Here is an 18,328-nt window from a genome sequence, read left to right on the forward strand (position 1 = left end):
AACACACTCACTCAGAAGTAGTAGGTCTTAGTAGTCTATTTTTATGTACAGGTTATGTTATATAGATGGTATAAAAGGTTAGTGATGGACACATGCTAGACTAGGCTCTTCAAAGACTCTGATGAAACTAGGCAACTCTTCAAAGACAGAGAGCCAGACTTCACAAACTTGATGGAGATCCTGATACAAATCCATGAAATATCAGAGCTGTAATAGATTATTCTAAACCATTTTATTTAATTGGTCTTATCTTTAATATTGTAATTGATATTACAAATAAATTATAATATTTAATTTATAAAATTTTCACATTTCTTTGTAAAACCAACAATAGGTTTAAAGTAAAAAGAGCTTTGTTGCGGCAACAGCTTTGTTTAACTTCAACAAGACTGTAATATTTTAAGAGTAGAGAAATGTGTAAACATAAATATTAATGATTTTCTTCTGTACACATCTGTGTAAATTAGTTGATATAAATATAATTTACTGTAGAAACACTGTTTTGTTTGTTTATGCTACACACAGTTCTATGCTGGCATCACGTACTAGTTGATTCATCTTTCAAAGAGTGAGATTTATTCCTTTTGCATTCAAACCCCCAGTATGTCCATTGCCAGCAGTGGACTTCATGTTCAGAGAATCAGACTCACAGTGTCAGAAATCTAAAATTAAACTTCAGTACAAGATTATAAATAATCAAAAATGAATGTATTATTTTAATACCATAATTGCCACGACACTTAAAGGCCATGATCCAAGCCAACCAAAATCAATGACTGTTTTTCCATTGACTTAGCTGAAATTTACCCGCAGTTTCCAGTCTCATTTTAGTTTTACAATTTTATTACAGCATGAAGAGTTAAAAGTATGTAGTATCAGAGCTTCAGTGTAAGAAGTAAAGCCTCTAAGTCTTTCTGGGCCTCTTTATCCTGAAAGAAACAGACAACCATGCATCAATTTAGAGAGGATAAATCCCTTCATTTGCCTAATACATGCCTATCCACATTTCTTTACTAACGACAGACATAACACACAACTGCAACAGCCACAAAATGTAAAGACTGCATAGTAAGTTAATTTATCAGTGAATACAAAAATAAAGTTTGAAGTGAAAACAAGAGCCAGATGGCGGCCGTCCCTTTACAGCTCTGTTAAAGCACTTAAAATGTTAGCCCACAAATAGCCTTCTCAGCAGACCAGTAAGCCTTCAACCCGGGATATAATTTTTATTGGTGTACTTTGCATAAAGTATTGCCTTGCCTTATATCTGATGTAATCTTGCATTCTGACCACATGCAGTTTCTCTAAAGATGTTCTGTGATGTTTGCTAATGATTTATTATGCAACTAAGAAGAAAACATTGGGAAACATAATTAACGACATAGGTTAGATTGTGGTTTCAGAGTATACAGCCATACCTACCTGTAATAGCCACCACGGGCTGACTGCACCCTAAGTAGCTTCCAGACTGGGCTCTGCCCATGCTACTGGGCTCATGGCAGAGCCAAGGTGGGAGCAAGTGGCAGGTGACCTGCTGTGCTCAGAGCCAGCACTACACTGTACTCCTAGGGCAGCAGGAAAAGGCTCCTTTTAGGCCAATGTTTTAAGTGCACAGCTTGCATGGGGCTTCAAACCCAAGCCAGGCCTAAGACTGTCTTACAAGTACCCACTGACATATGTTTTGGCTATTCCATGTATAATCTGCTTGGAAAGGGGCACATGCATATAAGCATGTAACCACAGTACAAAAACTCCATTATTCTACTTATTTTTAAGCGTCTCCTGGACATAATCTGCTTCCTTTAGCTGCTGCTGCTGTGAAAATTCTAGCTTGCAAAATGCACCTTGGTTTAAAAACCACATTTCTAAAATGTCACCACCTCATGCCTGAAGGCTCATAAGGGTTCAAACACCCAACACATGCACCCATGGATATTTAACAGTGCAAGTGAAAAGTGCCTGCACATCACAGATTTTGTGTAAGCATTTCTAATGACAGGGTCCAGTAATGATAATGCCATGGAATATTCTGAAGGAAAATACTGTAGACAGTCAGTGAAGTAATCACTAGATTTCAGGATCACTTCATTACTCAATCAACCAAAGAGCTGGAACAAAATACAGAACATTTTAGAATATATTTTATGGGTGAAGAAATTCCTGCTTCTCTTTATTTTGGTTAGTTGTCTATAATGTCATGGAGGAACAGAGAAGAATATTGAGATGATAGAAACCATATGCCAGACATGTCAAACTACATCATATTATTGGTCTGGATTAAGGCATTAATACATTAGCTGGACACTTCTCTTGGAGTTACTGCCTTACTCCTACTGGCAACAATAGGCTAAACTATCTGCCTAATCATTTATCAGAGGCCTTTAAAGGCACACACTGCAAAGCCAGTAAGCTCTTGCCAAAATACTCTAACAGAAGGAAATGTCATACAGCATTGAGCACCCCTTAAACTCCACGTCACTACAGGCTGTCTGGAGCACCATGCCATTGCTTTCAACAAAAATTGAAAACCTCAAAATTTTCCCTTAATTCAGGGAAAATATACTCTTTTCTGTACTGACTGTGGTCAACTTGTGAAAATGATTCTAAACTCCACTAAATAAAAAAGTAAAAAGCCAGATATTGTCCCATGCTAGTAAGAAATGGAAAAGCTTAATTGTAACTGGTTGTGCTCTTATGATATTTTTTAAAGTTGAAAATTATAAAGGTGCAGGTTTTCTCATATCTGAATAGTGTTCAGCATTTCATGAGTTGATGGGATTCTCTACTCATTTTGCAGGATACAGCATTTTAAAAATATATCTCCAAACAAATTTGGATAATTCTCTCTTTAGAAGTAAAGGATTTTATTGGGCAATGAGCTTTACAAGTTGCAAAGGTCCAGAAAACATTGGGCAATCTTCCCTGAATCTTCCTCTGGGCTTAGGAAAAAGAATGGAACAAAACCCGAGATTGTTCTGAGAACTGTCTGGAAAAGAAACTGCAAATGTGCAAAGCATTCTACCTCTGGTTTGCCAGTTCTAAACAGGCAAACATCAGTTAAAGCAGGAATTATTGTTGCAACCTGCTCAATAGGTTGCATTTATTGAGCCAGCAGCTTCCAGTCAATAAGAACTCGTACGGCAAAAGCATGGAAAAAAACCAGTAATGGCATTAAAAACAGAGCTGAGAATGGTCAGTGAAGGGAATATTATGTCACCTTTGGAGAGACTCCTTCCAGACCAAGAGGTGTGTCATGCTAAAAGGAGAAAGAAGCCACAACTCTGTTCAGTGTACTAGTTTCTGGTTTTAGGGTGAAAACTTCATTATTGCCCAAAGCTTGGCTGCTAATGGAAAGAAAAAGCCATAAATCCTGTCCTGGGCCAACTCTCTTCCTTGTTGATTTCTGGTTCTGTAGCTTTCTGAAAATGAACAATAAGGTCAGCCTTTTTTTTTCTTCTTTTTCTTTTTTTCCCCAGACAGCAGGGTTTCTCTGTAGAGTGCAGCAAGCAGAAGAAGAGGTGCAAGTTGTAGGAGGAATGCAATATACTTGTGTCAGTCCCATTTGTTCACCCTGAGGCTCAGTTCAGCACTGACTGAATACACAGCCATTTTCAACCTTGTCTTTCTACTGTCAAGGCTTACATTTATTAAACACTCCTTATACCATTTTCAGAGTTGAATATGAGTTCAAAATGTTCTGCAAACTGCTACACAAAATGTATTCAAATTACAGGGTCAGGGACTGTATTTTGCCTTATTCCTATTTTGTTGCTTTACTTTTATGTTTCATGATTCACAGGGGATATGCACAGGAAAAAAAGACTTGGGAGGCCAGGGACTGAACAAGGGGAGAGAGGGAGTTGGAAACAAGAGCAAGAAGGAAGAGAGAACTGGTGGGAAAAAGGGAATGTTGGCTTAACTGGAAGTAGTCCACATTTTGACAGTTCATTTTTTGCTGAAAAAAATTTACTGATACATATACACGGAGAATTACACATATAAATGTGCATGTAAAAATTAAATGGTAATTAAAGCCAAGACAGAAAGATAATGATTTTACCTTCCATCTCTGCTAATTATTTCCTTATGTGCTAATACACTCAACCCAGGCACTGCACATGTGTGCACTTGTTGACAAAATCCCAAGTGTCAGCAGAGAATGATACAGCCCCATGACCACAACCAAAATGGTTACACCAGCCAATGAAAACATAATTGTGTGCAACCACTGCCAAATCCCAAGCTGACATGCATCCTGTAGGGTTTCACTGAAGTCAGCAGGGCAGCATGGTATATTAAATGAGCTGGGCTGCAAGGGTGGTCCAAAGCTGTACTCTGATATGCAGTAACAGCAATGAGGTGCTGAGAGACACTCCTGCTTTTTGGGTACAGCTGTATCATTCCCTCACAGCTCCAGCAGAAATCCTGGACTAGCAGAAGAGACTCCCAAGTATGCACAAGGGTTGACAGAGAGCAATAGCTCTTGTGGACAGTACAAATCATGCAAAGCTAAATGCTATGCTATCCCTTCCTGGTTTCCTGACAGACTCTCACAGATGGTGTGACTGTAGTGTGCACTAACAATTGTATAGTACCAAGAGTTTTCTCCTTTGATATTGCAACACACCAATGCAATCATCCACGTGATTCTTCTTGTTCTACGTGACTGCTGTATGCCACAAGCTGTTGTATTCTATGTTCTTTCATATTATCACTATCTTCTCTGGGGATTAACCATAATTTTTCAAGGCTTTTAGGATCAAGGCAAGCACAGCTTTAAAATATGCAACTGTCAATAATTACAGATTTTTGGATATTACTTCAAGTAGAGGGAAAAATACCCTTTCTCACCCAGAAGAATATGAAAATGAGCTCATTCAAGGACTACTGTTGAAAAATTACAAAACATCAGAACACAATTCAGATTAATTAGTAGTCATATAAAATTTTAATTGGCTAGTTCTTTCCTGACTTAAAGACTACATCTCACCTATGAGATCTGTTTTTCTTTTACTACTGTATACAATGTGGAGCTTTTGGTGTTCAAGACATTCTCCTCCTTCTGTGTGGCTGCTGCCTCTCCCATGATGGGACCTACTGCTTTTCTTTCGGCACAGTCATTGCTGAAACAGCCTGAAGACAATCACACCCAGTTACAGCCCTCTCAGAAAGGTGCCTGTCAAGGCTTTCCTTCACCCTGTATATTGCCTATAGACAACATATTTCAAAATCCCAGGAGTTTGACTTGGCCCAGCTACTCTACAAAAATTCAAAATGGATTTTTGCCAATCAATTTTGTAATCCTGGATTGTACCACTGTGAATACTTCTTCCACTCTGCCCCTGCATTATCAGAATGCCAGTGGAGACACACTGTTGACACACATGGAATAGACAGAGACACACGTGGAGGAGACAGAGACACACTCCATGCTTTGGGGAACTGGCTGCTGACCAGTCTTGCTGGACTAAGAACTATGCTAAAACTCTGTTAGCTTTGATAGGATGTTGAAACAAATACTGTGTGGTAGTCAGTTTCATCATAAATATAATATTCTTGGTATTTAGCAGGATAAACTTCATCCTTATGTATGAAACTGTGACACCACAAAAAAAATCTTCATCACTTTTCAGAATCATTTTCAGAGGGAGAGAAGAAATAAGTACACAATGCAAACAAAGCTTTTTTCAAGGACTTCAAAAACGTGCAGATAGAAAATTGATCTGATCACTGGATGGAGAAAATAGATGGAGAAAAATAGACTATTCTTTCAAGTGCAAAATAATGTAAAATATGAGCAGTCTCAAATTATTTTAGCAACTCTTTAACAAGTGTCTCACCTTCCCCTAGAATTTTAGTTTGAAATTTGATTTCTTTATAATGAGTTTTTAAAAAGTGCATTCCCTGCCCTTGAAGCAGTCACATTCACTGTATACAAACCCACTAATTAAGGAATAGGTTTTTTAAGCACACTCAAAAAATATTTTAGCTTTGAGTTGGTGGTAGTTATTAGGAAATTCTTGTTCAACTCCACAAACAGTACTAGACGGAAAACAATAGCCTAGAATTCAAAATGAACATAAATCTGAACACTTCCATTATTTTTCAATTGAAACATCGTTGATTTTTGCTGGCCATTTGGAGGACAAATATGCAAAAAAACTAAAGCAACAAATATTCTCCGAAAAGCATGACATTTTGTATTGAGCTGAAGATATGAAAAGAAAATATTCTGGTTGATGAGAAAACAAAAACACTTTATAAGGTTAGTCGAAATTACTCAGTTTCAATTGGTAGTTTTTTCAAAAACAAGCCATAATTTGTAACCTTCACTTTAAAAGCAAGAATAAATTACTTTTTTCTCCTCAAAATCTTAGAAAGACAGATCACAATAGCAGCTTCAAATAAGATCTGTTGGAAATATCACAACAAGGTCTGCTCATATGACCGGTTTCTCATGGCTGCTGGACTGGGTATTTCTTGGAAAAACTTGAAAATCCAGATAGACAAATGGTCTGTTGGTACAGAACAGCTGATGGGTGCTGAAATTTATACCCTGACCTCTCTTCCATCCCTCTACAAATCACACTTTTTTCCTTATAGACAATATTAAAAACAAAGTTAACAGCCAGGGAAATCAATTATGGTGTTGTACAAAAAAGTGTAAGAAAACTGTATGAGATCTCCTCAGCAGCTGCATTCTTGTGTAAAAATTCAGCCATTGTTGCTGCCTATTATTACATTTATCACCTCCTCCACACGAGTTTCAGATGTCACTGAGGCTGAAGGCAGAGCCTTTAAGAAGTCTCTGCTTCCTGCTATTCTACACCTGTAAGAAGTGAATGTCATAATCATGAATTTCTGTAAGATCTAAATCTCTCTTCTTTGTTAATTTCAACTCTGAATTGCCATAATTTCTAATTCCTGGGAAGGACAGAGTGCACAAAATCACCAATAATTTTGTAAAACACTTTCTTATCTTTAGGGAAGTTTTTATCTACATTTTAAGTAAGACTTTCAGCAACTCAGTGCAAAGAGATTTCCTTTGCATTTTTCCTGTTTTCCTGTCTTCACGTCTTCCAAGACTACACTTTTTGTAATGGAACTGCTGCTTTTGAGATCCATTTTTTTGAAAAATGTAGTAGAAACTAGAACTTTGAAATTTTAATCTCTTTCTCTGTTAGGCTGTTAACTCCTTTGTGGTGAGCTTACTGGTCGTACAAGCACAGAATTCATTGCTCATGCTTGTCTCCAAACACAAGAAAAAACAGTTCTGTGACTTTTATACTTTATAATTCTACATTGAGACTTGAAATTCTAAGAGTTCCAGCCTTGAAAACTTCCAACAATCTTTATTATAAACAAGAAATTAGGGTCTTATTCCCCTTACAAGCAAAGGACCATGTGTTTAACCATACACACACACACACACACACACACACACACAAACACACACACACAAACACACATCTACCTGTTCTGTCTTTCTGTATGCAAGACAGACACTCATGATTTCAAAATTAAATTACATTTTTGTCTTCAAATTAAAAAAATTAATTTTGTTCCACCACAATAGTCCACTACATCTGGTTTCAAGAGCCCTTCACACAGTCACAGTCAGCAAGGCTCTGAGCACACTACAAAGTAATGAGTCTCAGTAAGGGTAATGCAACATCCTCTAGATGAACAGAGCAGCTGTTAAGCACTTAACAATAACTCACAGCAGCCCTGAACATTGGGATCTCTTTTACTGAAGGGCAAATGTTTCCCAGGACCCTGAGGTTATCCACCTGGGTAGCAACCAGAGAAAAACTGGACAATTTAATGTCCCATGCACCTCCAGCAGTGAAGTACCACTCTATACTATTTATGGCTAAGGAAGGACTGTATGATTCATTGGAGGCTTTTTGTTTAGAAAGGATAGAGAAAGGTCTTTAAAGTTGCACTGTAGTATCAGCTATGTTTTTCCAGATGTAATTTGAACCAAATCTCACATATTTCCTTTCAAAATAAAAAGAATGCATAGACTGATAAGTTAAAAATGTGCCAAACTATTTTTAAAAACTGTCCTGTTTTTAAAAATCCTCCTGTAACTATTAATTTACTGGACACACTCAATCAGAACTTGTTTCTTTTTTTATAATTTCTGTGTATCCTTTTTAAGATTCAGAATAGGTTTGAAACAGGCCATTTGATTTTTTTTTCCTTTAACAAGAATTAAGTATGTTTGGAAGTCCCTTTACCCCTTGAATTAAAAAAAACTGTAAATGGTAAAACAGATGCACAGAAGGGATATCTATATGTGACATAACATTCAAGACAAAAATAATATCACTTAACTTGAAATGTTATGTGAAATGAATCCTAGAAAAAGTGTCAAAGAAGTGTCCTGAATTACAGCAGCTGCGAATTTGACCTGAGGATTAAAATGAGCTATGGGCTACTACTTTACTGATGCCAAGCACCTCTGGTTCCCAGAAGCCACTGGAAACTGTGGATGCTCAGAAGCAATAAAAAGTAAATCACTGTCTATGATAATTTTTATGCAGGATGATTTTTATCATGAAATACTATACATTTCCTCAATGTGGCACCTTTCCAGAAACTTTGTCTCTCAGCCTGCTCCTGATTTTATGCCTTTATACAAATACATGTTTCTCACTAGAAGCCAACATTTAAAAACAATAAAGGAGTTCCCCTGCTTGAAGAAAGAGAAAATTCATATGAGAAACTATGATTATACTTGGGAATGATGGATTTCACATGACTGTGACAAAATACCACACTGCTGACAACCTTGAGATCCTGAGCTGTGGCAAATGGAAAGAAATCCTCACACTGCTGCTGACCTGTGCTTTTTTTTAGACCATGAGCCCCATCTTCTACAGGGCTGCAGTCAATTCAGGCACTAATAAAGTGCATATTAGCATCTGTTTATTACTCTCTCCCCAATGCCTCTTCAGTCTTATTACAGTCTCTTCCCCCTCTTAAACTAATCTCACTAAATGTTATTCCTACATACAGCTCCAAGCCCTGAACCACTTCACTTCCAACACATTTTCCCAAAAATCAGTAACAGTCTTTCTGTAACACAATAACCAAAACAACATGTAATATTCGAATTCAGATGGGATTTGAGGTAACAGTCAGCAACAGCAGAGTCCATGTTCCAGATCTCCATTTCACAGTAATTTCTTTCAGCATGCACTTGGTTTTTTTACCCTGTGCTGAGTGCTTGGTTGGTTTTTTTTGAATTGAATTACATACTACTGCCCAAATGCCATATTCTTCTGGACTCTTTTTTCCTAAATCTAACTCAAAACACATCCAAAGTAAACAAGACAAAAGAGATTAATCTGTGATATCTACAGAATTTGTCAAAACAGGAGAGGTCAAATCATCTTGTCCTCTTCAGATGGACAAAAGATTTTTGGGGTCCATTTGATGCTCACTCTTCTGATTACACAAATCAGTGTAATTCTTGCCCTCATCACCACTCTGCTTGTCAGAATACATACACCTATCCCTCAGACTCCTTTTGAATTCCTGCTCTCACCTCAGGCTTCTGTCTCCTTCTCAGGTCTGCTGATACTTCACAAATGTGATGGGATATTAAACAGATAATTTATAGCAGCCTTTCCTATGTTCTGTAATAGGCAAGCTGAAGGTATATTTTAACGTAAGTAAAGAATAAAGAGAATTAAATAATAGTTAATGTCATATGAGTATCAATACACATTTAAAGAAACACTGAACTTAAGCAATGATTACTTAATTTATGATTGGTACATACTACAACTGGGGCCAAAAATTAGGCCACCCAGGAGCAGCGGCTGGTGAGGCATGCAGGGGTCTTTCTTCCCAGCAGGAACACTTGACATAAACATGTTAGTGCTCCACACACAGCATTTATTGTCAATCAAGTTAAAGAGTTATTTAATGGTCTTTTTCCTTAACTTCAAAGAATTAAATGGGATGGGGCCAATTCCTCTCAGGAATCACCTCTCTTTCTCCATACAACATCTGCTGTGCTCAGAGGGGGTCCCTTAGGCTGAAAAAGCTCAGGTTTGAACTCGTCATGCTCTAGGATGGTAAGATGTTTCCAGTCATAGGTCAGTTATGGAACTTGCTTCTACATGAGATCAGACAGAGTGAACCTTCTTGCCATGACTTGGTTTATATTTGAGAAATTAAACAACTTAAAATCTCTCAAATATTTGTAGAAATTTTTTGTCCACATACCAAAAATGCTCTAATGGGCCTAAAATACTGTAATGGGCCTGAAGAGGAATCTAGTAACCTCTTAGAACAAACTCTAGGCCAGCAGATGTGACTTGAAGAACTGTGCCCCCTTAACTGCCCTCTGCCCTGTGGTTGAAGACAAAGCCAATCTTTAATAACTCATCTGCCTCTGCTGTAGTTGACATACTGCCCTTAACAAGAATCACAAATCAGAGGCTTTCAGGAGCAGAGACAGAGACCGTAGGACAAAAATCCAGAGTGCTTTCAATTGAGAAAAGCATAGGTCTGGGGCAAAATTTCAGCACAGCTAGAGTGACACACTCAACTGCTTATGCTCAAGATGATCTAATGAAGTGGGTTGAATTACAAAGAGTACAGTTCAATTTCTGATACGGACAAGTCCCTGACAGTTCCCCAAACAAATTTTTTTTAAAGCTGTTGATACAGACAACTGTAATGAGACAACCTAGAGTGGAGGAAAAAGGAATGTTCTGTGTTCAGAGGAAAAACTGAAACATTATGTTGTTACCGGCAGTGCAATAATGGATGCCAAAGACAAGAGAGCAGTCACAAGGGAACAAGTTATCACTCTCAATACCCACCTCATTAGTAACTGAGAGAATTGACAGTGCAGAATCACAGCACTTCAGTGCATTGCTTTTCTGGCCAAGATCTTTATAGCACTGAAAAGAAAAAACATTTTGTTTCCAATCACACCACTGTAAGAACACCAGAGTCTACAAATCATTATTTTTAAAAGAACTTGATTACCTTTGCCAAATACACATAATTGCATTTGGAATATCCTGGATGCATTTCTTCTGCCTAAGTAATAAAAAACAGGAAAGAAAATAAGACATAAAACTTGCATGATGAGATTTATGCAGTCTGCATAACATTTTAGAAATGCACTACATTTCCTCAAACATCAGACGAATCATCCCTACTCTGTGTAATGCAATCTGTTTCGTAGCACTTCAAAAAAAATCAAGAAAACACAAAACCACAAAACTCAAACCCTAAACCAGGCACATGAGATGCTGGCAGCAAACACAGAAAATGTTCTGCACTGCTTGCTCTCCTCTCTCCCTAAGCACTCTGTAAAAATCTAGGGTCACTTTGTACAAGATCTATTGGATTCATTCACTTACAGGATAGGCTTAAACATACCACTGTCTACAGATTATTAAGATTTATTTCCTCATCAAAGAAATAAGAAAGCAAGCAACCATTCACACTTTGTGTAATGAGTAAAGAATTGTGTTTATCAATTTTACAATTATTTCCCTTCCACATTCTCTTATCTTCTAGCTTTGGGTTCACCTTTCTTTTCAAATTATCAACTTCTAAAAAGTTCAGGTAATTAAAAAAGTTAAATAATGTCTTTTTTTTTTTTTTTAACAAATCAAGGGTATAGAAGCTTGCAAAATAAGTAAAACTTTTAATAATTATCTACTAACAAAGAAGCAGCTTTTAATCAAATAACAGCTATTGGGAGGGGAAAATTACATCTGTGAAATTTATAGTAGCCGTAATCTTTGGACCAAAACAATGCTGCTTTACCATAACTCTGTAGAATCAAGCAACTGAAAAAGAAACCTAAACAATTGTCTTTTAGACAGTAATTTGATTTTTGTTGCTGAAGATGACTTAAAACCACAGTCACTCTGCAGCCCACCACAAAATATCCTGAGGCTAAAGCAAATGTTTCAAATTATTTCTACCACTTTTGGAATTTGACCTTCAAGATAAAATCTCTTAAACTGGGAAGATGGCAATGTATTGCACTGTCCAAAATTCAGGAGATTTTCAGTCTTTAAATAGACTAAGAACACAGAAAATAAGAACATTTTATAGTGAAGAAAAGATGCCTGTCCAATTTCTTTGAAAAACTCTGATAGTAATTGTAATGATAGAAGTTTATGCTTTGAATCTAGTCATGTGAAAAACTTGTACGCTTTTGAGCTCCAGAAGCAGAAATTATTCACATGGAAAGCAATAAAAGGTAGATTTATTTTATTCATGTGGTCTTTTCTCATAGCTGTGTTCAAATAGAATGCCCAGGAACATGGACCTATATGACAGAGCTTTCTTCTCTACTTCACTACAAATCCATTTCATCTCCATAAATAAGAAAAGCTTCTACTGAAATTCAGTGGAAAATAGTTTCAGATCAGAAAAAAGAGAAGCATCACAATGTCAAAGTTTTCCTTGCCTATGTCAACTCTCTTGCAGAAACAGGCAAATCAGCAATCACTATCACTATGGTTCATCTGTTTCAGCAGCATATGTAACTAATCTATATCCATATCATATTCAATTCAATAACTATTAACCATGGCAATTAATGGGAGAATTTCCTGAAACTAAATAAAGAAAAGAAAGGTGATGACCACTCATGTCCAAACTAATTTTAAAACTGAAAAGAAAAAAAATATTTTAATAGAAAGCTCAGTGGTGTTTAGAAGAGCCCTGAATGTATAGCCCCTGAACACAGTCTGTTGAACAGACATCTTGATAATACTCACATATAACAGTTGGCAAACAGCAATATAGGAAAACCCTTGGCTAGGACTTACCTTAAGGAAATTCTGCAATGCTTCTTCTACTGTTGAAGTTGGTGGAGTCCCAAAGAGAGCAGCAGCTACTTTCTTTTCAAGCCACGACAACTGAGCTACCTAGAAATAAAAATCAAACAAACAAAAAATTAAAATGTGAGATTTCTCAAAAGTTGCTTTCCAGTTTTGCCGTAAATACTGTCTTTTGTATTGTACTACCTATACAACATATTTTGGAAAATAACCTGTAAAAGAATGCTTTATAGTGTCAGTTTGGCCAGCTCAAAGCAGTCTTTTGGATTTTAGAGTCATATGACCAAACACCAACATCCTCAATATAAGGTTACTTCCATGTTCAAAGCTTAAAGTACATTTTAGGTTTCATAGCGTCTTGTCTTTTTTAAAAACCTAAGGCTAGAAATAGTACTTGAAACCTGTTAAGGTTTTCATGAGATAGACAGCTTTGCAAGATAATCTATGCACTTGACTACTTTCCTACATCATAAAAAGGTGTTGCTGCTGTAAAAATGTGAGCAGTTTTGGAGCTTGTATAACAAGTTCAGTTATTACACAGAAGCTGGTGACAACCACTGTTAAGAAATAGGCTCAATTTTTAGCTCCTCCAATCTGACAAATAACACTTGCCAATGACCTCTTCTCATTTCAGGAAGATCGGCTGCTATAAAAGGACTTTAGGGAACTGTCATATTGCCACACAATGCATATGACATACATACACTGACACCTGACAGAAACTGCTTTTGTTACTGCCATAAGGTATTTGGCTCCATCACCTCACCCTCACATCTCTAGCAAAGGATAGAGTTGCTAAGAAATGCAGTGTGAAAGAAGAGCCTGTTTAAGTGGAGGAGTAAAGCCACTTTCCTTTGGTCACTTCTATAAAGAAGCCACTTTCTGTAAAGAAAAGCCAGGAGTTTTTTCCTTCACATCAGTATTTGAAGCATAGCACTGATGGCTCCTGTCACAGAGCAGATGAGTCAAAAAATTGTAAAAAACAAGGTTCTGTATTTTCTGGCCTGATCTATGCAGAGACAACCCAGAGAAGAGGCACACACAGAGTGTGTGAAAGAGAGCCCCTCGTCAGAGACTTGGAGATGAGATATGAATCACATAGGGACATCTCTATTTCAGAAGGAGCTGCACTTCAAATAATGGAGTTCAGCCTTGATGTCAAGTCTCTCCTACTGCTATAAAATTTAAAATGGTTTTGCTTTGCTTTAGATTTTTCCTGCCTCATTCCCTGGCTTCTCAGTATTTGCAGGGCTGCTGCTGCTCCCCGTACCAGCTCCACCTATATCCAGCAATTATCCAGGAGATGTCAGCTAATAATTGTAAAATATGAGAATCCATTCTGTCATAACTATCCACAGCTACCAACCAGAATGCTTCTCCTTTGAACAGACATCAAGTTCTACCTACTTCTTCTTGCAAATGAAAAATACCATTGCAAAGACCAGAAATACAGGTCAGCATGCAGCAGGGAAATGCACAGGATCATGTTTTCCCATCTGGCCCCAATGTCTGTAGCTACTTGAGAGCAGCATTGCGTGGTGACTGTTCCAGTCATGCTAGCTGCAGCAGGGTCCCAAGGCCTTATTTGTTACATGTTGTCAGTCAGTGTCTCACACCAAAGCCCTAAATTATAACCCTGAGAGAAACAATATTACAAAAATAAAGCTTTTGTTTTCATTCTCTTTCACATACCTCGCCTTTGAAGCTTCTTCTGAGAACAGAAAATGTTTTTTACAAAACCTCTCCAGCAATCATAGAGTTCTTACTCATTGGAGCAACAAGATGCTGTTGCCCCTGCATGCTTTCCCACTGTGTTACAAACTGCAACATGCTGCTTCTAATTGTAGGTATAGATATAATTTCCTTTCCCCATTTCATTTCTCTCACTGTTGTATAGCTTCTGGGACATATTCTGCAAGAGTTATTAAAAGATTTTTTGCCAAAGTGCTGTTTTTTTCATGTCAATCTACTGTCGCCTTGTTCTCTCTTCTCTTGGAAGAGGAAGGGCGTTTCTGTATTTCTAGGTCCATCGCATCAAGAAGGAGGAAGAGAGGGGGTAAAAATAAAGGGAATGTGTTACACTGTTCTCTGCAAAAGCACACAACACCCTGGAGATACACACTGCACATATACAATTACCACACTCATGTCTGCTGTTATGCAATAATGAGGAAACAAAATTGCCGTTTTTCCATGTGGAGTTATAATTAACTATTGAAAACACAAGTTCTTCCTGGCAGTTACTTTATTTTCTTATGAGATTTAATCAGAACTGATTTGCTGAGGTTTTAGTCTTTATTTTGTCTGGCTTGGGTGCTGGTTTGCACTACTCAAATTTCTAAAAAGCCCAAATATATATGCAGTTGGCCATTTTTATTTCACCATCCCCATCAAGCTAAAACAATGTTTAAAAGTGAAATGCATGTAAGCACATGCACATTTCACACAAAACCACCCACACTGAAAGGAGGTTGTAGTGAGGTGGGTGTAAGTCTCTCCTCCCAGGTAACAAGAGATGGGACCAGATGAAATAGCACCAAGGGGAGGTTTGGATTGGATCTTAGGAAAATTTCCTTTACTGAAAAGGTGGTCAAGCATTGGAATAGGTTGCCCAAGGAAGTGATATAATTACCTCCCTGGAAGTTGAAAGACATGTGAGTATGGCACTTGGGGACATGGGTTGGTGGTGAACAGGACAGTGCTGGGTTAACAGTTGGACTTGATCTTAATAGGTCTTTTCCAACCTTGATGATTCTATGATTCTATGGCACTAGTGAGTTTTTTTTAATGTGCACTCTATCCAGCATTATACTTTGTGACTATTCCAGAGACAATCTGAGAATTCTGTAATGTTTCAGCAGTGAGACTTACATGCCACTGGCTTAATGAATTTTTCAGAGCAAGCCTAGCCCTCCATATATGAAGTACCTAGTTCACACAAGCTGTCCAGGTTCCTTGCATGGTCAATACAGAGAGGCACTTCCATTAGGCAATACTTCTTCACCAACCTTAGCCTGAGATGAACACTCTTATCTTTCTTTTCTTCAACTACAAAAGGAGCAGAGCCTGGGGATAGCTAAAGGCAGCTGAAGTGAATCCCATCACAACAGCTTAACTGTGCTCCACCTGAGTCTGTCTATACCCCTCTACGACTGAAGTGGGACAAATGGAAGAGACCTGTTATATGAATACACAAAAATGTGTCCCAGAGCAATAATGATGAACAGGAACCTATGCTCTTCCTCTAAACACCCATAAACAAAGTCTTTAATTTGAAATAACTTCATTTGAGTAACTTTTACACCATGTTCAATGAAATGGAAACATCATTCCTACTATACCAAGTTATTAATGATCTTCTGTCTGTGAGCAAGCACAGGGAATGGACCCCCTGGTGTAACATGCTCTAGCATAGTGCAGAATTGACTGCTACAGTCAAGGTTACTCCAATAGTGCAAAATGAATCTTGAGGTCCATACAAAATCAAGTATAAACAGAGGGTAACTGTCATCAACTACAGCAGAACCATGATTTCACTTAGTGAGTGGTCCAAAAGTGGTAGACTTTTGGACAGCAGATAATAAGGCAAAGAACTACTGTTGTAAGTAATAGCTACAACAACAACAACAACAAAATTAAGGAATGAAGCCTGGTTTTGCCCTACAGATTATTTCCAAATGTTAAGTGAGTTTTGGTTTTTTAGGTCTCCTAAACCCTGATATCAGTCCTGCCAGAAGCCTGAAAATTCAGAGCAGCACTGCAAGGAACACTGTGTTTCCACAGAATATCAGGTTTTAATGTGCTGGGTCACTCAAGGAAAATAACTCCCTGGCTGCCAAACATAAGGAGAGCTACTCCCACCCACTCAAGAGCAACAAAGGCCTGAGGAACCATCAGCCAACTCCTGACCTCCCCTAGAGCTGAAGCGTAGTGGGTCATCCTGACAGCCCAGTCTTTGCCAAGGAAAGGAGGTCACTCTACAGTATCCCAAAGCAAATAGAGATGCTTGTCTCAACCAACCTCTCCTACAGATCTGTCAACAAATTGTCATCCATTTATCCTATATCAAAACCTCTATTATATCCAGAGATGGAAGAAAGGCACTCCCAGAGTTAAACTGCAGCTGAATGTTAAGTTCATACTCGGCACTCTTCCATCAGGCCTCTTGGATCTCTGAGGGCCAAGGCAAAAAATGTGGTTCTCCCCTAAATACTGGGAAAATGAACTTCAAAAATATCCCTTTCTCTTCCTTAGCCTAGGATCAGCAAAAGTCAGAGATATATATATACTGTAACACTGGCTGGATTTTTGTCTTGTTTGTTTTTTATGAGAAGCAAACCCTCCCAAGTGACAGCTCCTTTCAAATTCCAGGATGTTGGTACGAAGGAAACTGACCCGCCGGAATTGCAAAACCATCCACGATTGACTTTCAGTCCCAAAAGACATCCTCTTCCAATGCTTCTTTGCTAATAGCTCACTGAACACATATCACACCATTGTCTTCCATAAAGGCAAATCACAGCATTGATCCAGCTTCAGTAAAATATTAATGGCATCTAATTAAATATCCCCAGAGAGTTTCTTTTTCTTTTTCATTATAATGTATTAATGTAAAATTGTACTACATAATTTTGCAATGTTTTGACTTCTGGAAGAGATTAAGTAACTGGACACCAATTTTGAAATACTGGCTTCCAACAAAAACATTCTCTTCCTTGCCAGCTGAGGAACCTGGACAATCTGCACAGGCAGTTAGGTATTTATCCAACTTGAATTGGGCTTTTCACTTTCCAGTAAGGGAAGCCCACTTAGAGAGCACACAAAGGAACTGTATCAATTTATTCACTGATGTAACCCAAACAGATACTGGGATACACCAGAGACAAATCCAAAACATGGCCTATAACCTGAGGAAGGAAAATCCCAGGAGATCTAATTTTTAACACACTACTGGCATTTACCAGGGACTCTGATCCAGTTTCACAAGTACATGATAGCTGTTCTGTGCCTGTCCTGTAATGGCAAGTAGACATAAGTCTTAACCAGAAAGTTTTATCAGCTATTTGAAACATTAAAACACTTAACTCCCCTCCCCTCCAACCATACAATTATAAAGAATTATCAGATAATTGTGCCCTAAACTTTAAGGAAATAATTCTTATATACCACGCACCACAGATCCATTCACTTTTTCTATACACAGCAGGTCTCATTGGCAAAATTTTGCCCACCATGACATCTATGAAATGACTGCTGAAAATCTTGCCTACCTGACTGTGATACCAGAAGTAATTTTCTAACAGAGCTGAGAGGATTTAATGATCCTCCTCTTTTGTACAGCTCTACTGACTTTAAATGGTAAGATAAATAAGAAACAGCAAAAACTGATTTTTAGACAAGGTGGTGCACAACTGTCACTGGCTCTGCATCACAGACAAACCCCAGCTAATGTGAGGCAGTGAAAACCCAGCTCATCCTTTCTGCTGGAAGGTGCT

At 37.9% G+C, this 18,328-nt stretch overlaps 1 protein-coding gene across 1 annotated transcript in view; it reads right to left on the reverse strand.

Moving 5' to 3' along the window:
* Positions 1-213: 213 nt before the first annotated feature.
* The window catches only part of RMDN2 (regulator of microtubule dynamics 2), a 45,671-nt gene continuing 27,556 nt past the window's right edge, over positions 214-18,328 (reverse strand). Inside the window, exons 7-10 of the mRNA XM_005416249.2 lie at positions 12,822-12,920; positions 11,014-11,067; positions 10,845-10,925; positions 214-929 (exon numbers count right to left, since the gene is read on the reverse strand). Of these exons, the coding sequence (XP_005416306.1) occupies positions 876-929; positions 10,845-10,925; positions 11,014-11,067; positions 12,822-12,920 (288 nt within the window). The 3' untranslated portion in view covers positions 214-875. The remainder of the gene's footprint in view (positions 930-10,844; positions 10,926-11,013; positions 11,068-12,821; positions 12,921-18,328) is intronic.

This window comes from Geospiza fortis, unplaced genomic scaffold (assembly GCF_000277835.1).
Source record: "Geospiza fortis unplaced genomic scaffold, GeoFor_1.0 scaffold41, whole genome shotgun sequence".
NCBI lineage: Eukaryota > Metazoa > Chordata > Aves > Passeriformes > Thraupidae > Geospiza > Geospiza fortis.